Source organism: Branchiostoma belcheri, unplaced genomic scaffold, assembly GCF_001625305.1.
Source record: "Branchiostoma belcheri isolate BF01 breed outbred unplaced genomic scaffold, Haploidv18h27 scaffold994, whole genome shotgun sequence".
In the NCBI taxonomy this organism is placed as follows: domain Eukaryota; kingdom Metazoa; phylum Chordata; class Leptocardii; order Amphioxiformes; family Branchiostomatidae; genus Branchiostoma; species Branchiostoma belcheri.
The window spans coordinates 1-7,003 of record NW_017804680.1 but is presented as its reverse complement, the minus strand read 5'-3'; the positions used below and the strand labels follow the sequence as shown (position 1 = coordinate 7,003).

Here is a 7,003-nt window from a genome sequence, read left to right as displayed (position 1 = left end):
CCCCCCCCTAAGAACTCGCGAACGGTATATCGTATGACCACCAAATTTTCAGAGAATGGTGTACTAGTGAAAATTTATCATATCTACAATTTTTATGTCGTTATGACGTAATATGACGTCATTATGACGTCATTAATGTGATTTTATTGGCCAAAACCGTCTAAATAGGTTTTCCCTGAAAACTTCCCTGGTATACAACATAACTTTACCAAAAGTGTTTATGACAGAATATTAGTGTGTACTAAGTCTTATGTTGCCCATAGCAACACCGGTGACGTCATAAAATGACGTCATGTATATTTAAGATATCCGCCATCTTGGATCATCAATCTTGAATTTTCAAAAATAGTTTTTTTTTCATGATAAAGCCTAAAATACATTGTAAACATACTAAACACCTTCATTCAAACCTTTTTTGTAAAAAGAAATGGAAGTATTGATGAAATTTTAATGAAAATAGCCCGTATATACCTGTTCTAATGATATGGTCCGCCATCTTGGATTTTGGCCAATGACGTCATCAAATTAGCATAAATTATGCATATTTAATGATAAAATTTACATAAAATTATATGGGATGTTATTAATATTAGAAACCATGAGTAACTTGATATAAAACCCAAAAAATTCTATTGTTGAAACAAAAAGTACTAAATTTAGCAAAAAATGCCTGTCAGAAACCCGTTGCCATGGCAACACAAAAAATTATTATCTTATTCCAATTATGAAGAATTGTTGCCAACAATATTTTAGGAAAAGTCACCAAAATTGGCCGTTCTACGGCTAGCCGTTCAGACGCTAGGTGACATCAAAGTTGCCGCGGGCACTTTTAGCCCCCCCCCGGTCTAGCAATTGCTAGAGGTCATCAACACACACACACAGACACATGCACAGACACAAATACAGATTCATACAAAGACCATAAGCAGTCACTCTCACACTCTGACTCACTCACTCACTATTGGTTTACTTCTAAGCAGCAAAAATATAATCCAAAATTACCAAAACTGTAGGGTCAAGGCACGAATAATGCTGCCAAGTAGAATCGGATGCCTCTCTAAACTGCACAGAGTTTGGGAGAGTTGGTACAGTTGGTTCCCACTCTACTGCATTGTAGGTGTCGATCGTCTTCTGCAGTTTGGAGTTAGTCGCCTTCAACTGCTTGGCCACTTTTGCGGCGATCTTTTGACCATCTGCATAAAGTAACAAATGATACTGTTCTAAGTAGACTTATCATCATCTCCCACCAAATAATGTAATACAAATCTCATCTCTGCAATGTTGTTGTGAAAAACAGACACTAGTCCAAAGTTTTACATGCAGATGTTATTTGCCTTATGCATTTCCTAACACTACACCCCTATTGTCTGAAACAAAACAAAAAAAAATGCAATCTTAAGCATAAAAGGAACGAAATCCAGGTAGCATATTTCAAAGTAACAGAAATGATGTGAATGTACCAACCTGGGTATTTCCTCTTCAGAGATGCCAGGAACGACCGTTCATAGGCAAGGCTGTGCATCTTAGAGAGTAGACTGGACCGGGTGTTCCAGTCTACCTCCCGCATCGTGTTGAGGAACTCTTCGCTTGTTTCTGTCCATCTTATGATTTTCCTCTTCCTTTCAATCCCTCTGAGCTCCTTATCAAGTCTGATTAGAAAAAAATGAACAATTTTTCCAAATGATACTTATTGTAATAAATTATGTGTACACATTTTCATAAGATAAAATGGATAGAAATTTCCACTATTCAACACCAATAATTCTACCACATTGTCTGCTAAAAAGATTTTGCATGTAAAAGTTCATAACATCCGGTTTTTTAAAACACATTGGTCGCATGCTGTCACATGCAAAAGTGGAAATAATCACATTCATTATGTACTTGAATTTTCTCCATGGACCATAGACATAAAGTCCAGAACAAATATGGCCAATAGCCTATGTATGAAGGTAATAATGCATAAAATGACATTTGGGAAATTGAAATGAAACAGGGCATAATGCAATTAAATAAAGCCTTTAACAACTGCATGAAAACTCTGTGTCAAATAACCATTTGTGCCTTTTTAATTTCTTTAAATTAACAGAATTAAGTCTGCATTAGTGGTAGACTGGTTGATTAATTGTTAGACAGGGTAAGGCTCTACATACTGTGCAAATGATGATTGGTAGACAGCTGCATCATCCTCATTGGTCGTAAGTATTTTGTTTCTGCAGTAGATATAACATGAAGAAAAATATAATGCAAACTTGATGCTACAGATTTCAAGCTGGTAAATTTGGTCAAAAGATGAAAAATAGGATATCTTTACTAATGTATCTCAAACTAGTAACATACTACCAAATCATGATTATAAAGTTACACCGATGTTGTCACACATTTAAAGAATTTTTGCATCATACATATCTGTTTGTCCTTGATTTTTGAAGATAAAATTTGTATCAAAAGTTTAATTTCTCAGGATGTGAAGGCAACCTCAGAATATGCAAAGTGAACACTTGAGAGAATCAATAGAAGATAGATGCTCACCGGACTGCCTTTAACTTCTGTAACTTTGTTGCATAATCCTGCTTCCACCCTGGACGTGTTGCTGAAACAGTGCAGATGATTCCAGAAATTTAGGTTCTAGAGCCAGGCCAGCAGTGTTTAACACTAACAAGTTAACAGACAAGAAACTTAACATTCCAAATCTCCAGGGAGTATATGTTACAATAGCGCAAATACTAGTATTGCAAACATATACAAACGTTCACAATGACTGCTAACAATTTGTAACATCACATTAATCGCAATATAACCGGACACACTACATGCCTTGAAAAAATATTAGCTTGGTTAACAAAGTCTTCATCCTAAGTTTGTTGAGAGGGAAAAGACACGGGAGCTAAAATAGGTTTGGTAACCAGGCTATTAAAAGGCTGATGTCACATTTTGACATTGACATTCGTATGATACAAAATGCACCCGACACACCGCATGGGGGTGTCCAAGTATCTTAATACATTACCTGAAGATGCTGCTAAACTGCCAAAATCAACATGTTTCTGTTTTCTACCAATAGCTAGCCACATACCAATATTCAGACAAAGTGGTTATTTCTGCTTTCTATCAATAACTAACCATGTACTGATATTCAGACAATTTTGTCCAAGCTAGTTGTACGTGTAGGTGTAAACACATAAACGCAACCAAAACCAGTATTCTACCTTGTACTTACGAGTGGGACTCTTTTCCCTCCAAATGGCCTCCTTTTCCCTCGTTGCCCAAGTTTTTATGTCATCCATTGAGACTATCAAATAATAGTCACATATCAAATATTATACCAAGGGTACAACCTTGAAGAACTAAATATAGATTTAAAGTTGCCAATAAAGTGAAGGGAAAAACATATACTAATATCATAAAAAACAATGGTTGCCATGATGTGTATCAGAAGTCTTACGAATACATGTTGAACACTTTCTAAGCATTTAAAAATTATCAGAATATTCACATCATGTATTGGATCATCCATGGAAAGAATTAGCATTGATGTCTTTATATAGCATGCTCTCTCAAACTGGCTGTTATTTGTTTCCTGACATACAGGCATACAGAAAATGTTCGAGTTTTGACTTACTGTACATGACAACATCCAGGGCATCCGCATGAGGTTTCATTTTTTCTACATTTTCATGACATTATAAATGTAATTGGTTCAACTTGATATCCATATGACAGATAAGTGGATAATAAATTACCATTTGCATCCTCCATAACAGCTGCCAGACCTTCTTGGGCAACACACTCAGACTTCCTTGCACTATCCAGCTTCTTCTTAAGAGTAAGCTCTAAAATGTCAAACAATGAACCAAATTTTAGCAGGAAAAATTAATACAATTCCAATTTAAAGTTAATTGTCCCAAACAATGTAGCAAAGATCTTTCAATGAGTTTTCCATACCCCTTTGATCTAGTGTGTGATAATATTAATATCATGTTTCATCAAAATTAAAAGTCTTAAATGAATTATTACAATTATTACATACATCTACAGACACGAGTTGACACATGAAATGATAAAGCTGGAATAGACCGTACAAGACAATATCAATGAAGAGAGATGTGAAATGCTTACCCATGTCACTGGACTTTCGCCTAGTGTAATGCAGGAGGGCATCAGTCAGGAGGTCAACACGGCGAGATGCCGTCATCTCCTTTGTTGTGCTTGCAAATCTTCGGAGATAAGCCCACATCCTCTCAACAGACTCCCCATCCGTCAAACCAAATCCAGACAGCCTCCTAGTGTTGTACTTAAGCTGTAAAACATTTGTTATCCATTCATTATCGTTACCAGGAAATGGCCAATGTGGTGGAAAGATGAACAAAATGATGATTTGAGCAAAATTTGTGTGATGACATGTTTATACCTGACATGAAGTTTTGTCGCCGTATGCATGGAACACAGCCAACGCAGGAGTCAGCTTGGCCAGCAGATCTTTGTTTGAATTCTGTATGGGCAAAGAGTATCATTCCAATCTTTATCGCACTGCATTCCCGTCAATCTTCACCGCCCATCTGAAAACTTGCTCATTTTGTGTGTGTGTGCATGTGTTTAGGTCTGTTTGTGAGTGTGTGCATATGTTTGGGTGTGTGTGTGTACATATCACAGGTGATGATGATGATGATATCTGTGTTTTGATTGGAATCCAGAGGAGTCTACTGCATACTACTCTAACTTCTATACTTAACTTAAAAAACTAGTGAGTAGTATGCAGCACATTTTAGGCACTGCACGAAATCAGGTATTTAAGCAGTCTTAAAGCATGCTTAAAGGTTCCGTTTTGGCACTCTTTAAGCAAATTTAAGCCAATCTTTACGCGTGCTTAAATATTAATTTTAAGCCAGCTTTAAGTTTGTGCGTAAGTTGCTAAATGGCACTCTTTTAAGCAACATTTAAGCACCGTAAAGTAAGCTTAAATCTAAATATTTACGCTACATTTAAGCGTCTTAAAGTGTCCTTAAATACAGTGATTTAAGCTAGCTTAATTTATCCGTAAAGTGCTTAATGGCACTCTTTTAAGCAACATTTAAGCACCGTAAAGTTAGCTTAAATCTTAATGTTTACATTTAAGCGTCTTAAAGGGTCCTTAAATGTAGTGATTTAAGATAGCTTAATTTATCCGTAAAGGTACTTAATGGCACTTATTTAAGCAACTTTTAAGCACTGTAAAGTAAGCTTACAAATCGTAATGTTTACGCTACATATAAGCACCTTAAAGCGTTCTTAAATTCTGTAATATACGACAAATGGTACGCAAAATTTATTCAGCATCCTTTTTATTCTTTTTACATGTATTCACATATACATATATGGCCTCCTTCGGGCATCATTCACATATAACAGTCAAAAACAAGAAAGCTGGTTAAAGCTTATTTTTAAAAGGTAATGTACTAGGTTAATCACTCAAACAGGAAGAAAATCAACAAACTTGTTTTAGCCGCAAAAATATTTTGCAATTACGAAAGCTTACCAATTTGTTGAAAACACAATAAAACTGAAAGTCTGTCTGCATAACATTGCTTGTCGATGTTCAAAATTATCAAGGCAATACTACAATAAAAAGCTGTTGTTCTGTCTGCTCATGCTTGTCTAGATCACCAGCCGGTTCATGTGTAAAAGTCCTTCTGATCCGTTTGCTGATAGACCCCTTCTGTCTGGAAGGCTCCTCGGACACCTGCCGACGGGTGCCCGGCTAGCCTCTACCAGGCTTGGGGAGGCGGCCGAAAAGAGTAGAAATCGGCCAAATAGAGAGATAAGCATACCAAGGGAGTTTGTCTCAACGGAGAACTCCCTTGGCTTGTCCGTTGAGACAAACTCCCTTGGCATGCTTATCTCTCTATTTGGCCGATTTTTACTCTTTCCGGCCGCCTCCCAAAGCCTGGTAGAGGCTAGTGCCCGGATCGGACCTCACTGGTTATTACATACAGCGTCCAGGGATATCCTCCTGTGTAGTACTTTAGCTGTCCGGCGTTTGTTCTACCGGTGGCTAGAGCGGCTGTTTCCTTTTAGTGGGACATCCGTGGGGCGGATATAGTTCTCCCCTCGACGCTTTCAGGTGGGCTCGGGGATTTGTCTCTTGTGTGTATGTTGTCCGGTCCGGCTGTCTTGCTTTTCTGTGTCCCCTCTCCATTTGCTGAAATGGTACATAATCGTTCGTTAGATATTTTCCGACGAAAACAAGGCAAAGGAAGTGGCAAACAAATTCAATGTACAACATGTCAACATTAAAAAAACCATATGGAACAAATATGAACCGCTTACATGAAAAATCTTCCGTCCTTGGCGAGAGACGCCGGGTGGCGTCGGGCAATCTGGCAGGGTTCCCCGTGCATGTTTCTGCTCAGCCTAGCGGTAGTCTTGCTCTTGGAGTTTGCTTGGGAGGTAATTCTTCCAGCCGTACTTTTCCCTGAGGATGATGGCTAAGTTCTCATCGTCTCGTTTTTCATGGTTCAAGAAACCGTAGACATTTTATAGAACGGTAAGATTAGATTGCACAGTGCACACTCTGCAATGCTCAAACATAGAGTGACGTCCACTCCAACTGACAGATTTGAAATTTGTATCATAGCACTGATTGGCTGTCGATTCATGCGGGGTATGAGACGATTGGCTTACTAGTATTTTAGGTCAGAATTTACATAGCCGGTGGCGGCTCCAATTAAATGCTAATTGTCTGCCTAATGTAAATTGGCGGGGGTGCCAAGACAGCTATTGTTAGGTAGCTTGGGACCATCCTGGCATTCACAATAAACAATAGACATTAAAAAAACATGTACAGAAGAATCTTGATGCAATGGCTACATAATTTCCATACAAAATGCTTCCCAGCTAGTTACTTCAGTCAGTCTTTCAAGGTATTCTTTACATTAAAACACCGCCTGATCGCCGTAATTAAAAAATCGAGCAAAATTAGGCGATATATATATACAAGGAGGTTAAAAAAGGGCTAGTTACTTCA

At 37.8% G+C, this 7,003-nt stretch overlaps 1 protein-coding gene and 1 long non-coding RNA gene across 2 annotated transcripts; both read right to left on the bottom strand.

Annotated features, from left to right (window-relative positions):
- Positions 1-1,019: 1,019 nt before the first annotated feature.
- On the bottom strand, positions 1,020-2,214 carry LOC109462132. Its single transcript, XR_002139741.1, has 3 exons — positions 2,154-2,214; positions 1,465-1,649; positions 1,020-1,193 (listed from the first exon to the last, which is right to left on the bottom strand). It is a non-coding gene; the product is annotated as an uncharacterized LOC109462132 (long non-coding RNA).
- Positions 2,215-2,528: 314 nt separating this feature from the next.
- On the bottom strand, positions 2,529-4,292 carry LOC109462131. The gene is made up of 4 exons (XM_019758626.1): positions 4,120-4,292; positions 3,744-3,833; positions 3,221-3,292; positions 2,529-2,593 (listed from the first exon to the last, which is right to left on the bottom strand). Exons 1-4 carry the CDS (start codon positions 4,235-4,237, stop codon positions 2,529-2,531), a joined length of 345 nt encoding a protein of 114 aa, XP_019614185.1. The 5' UTR covers positions 4,238-4,292.
- Positions 4,293-7,003: the final 2,711 nt, after the last annotated feature.

Excerpts from the sequence above, each read along its gene's own strand:
- LOC109462131 (XM_019758626.1), bottom strand. The coding sequence starts at position 4,237 with ATGTGGGCTTATCTCCGAAGATTTGCAAGCACAACAAAGGAGATGACG. Across the intron at positions 3,293-3,743 it reads TGTTATGGAGGATGCAAATG|TCTCAATGGATGACATAAAA; the intron begins GTAATTTATTAT and ends ATTATTTGATAG. Across the intron at positions 2,594-3,220 it reads GAGGGAAAAGAGTCCCACTC|CAACACGTCCAGGGTGGAAG; the intron begins GTAAGTACAAGG and ends GCACTGTTTCAG.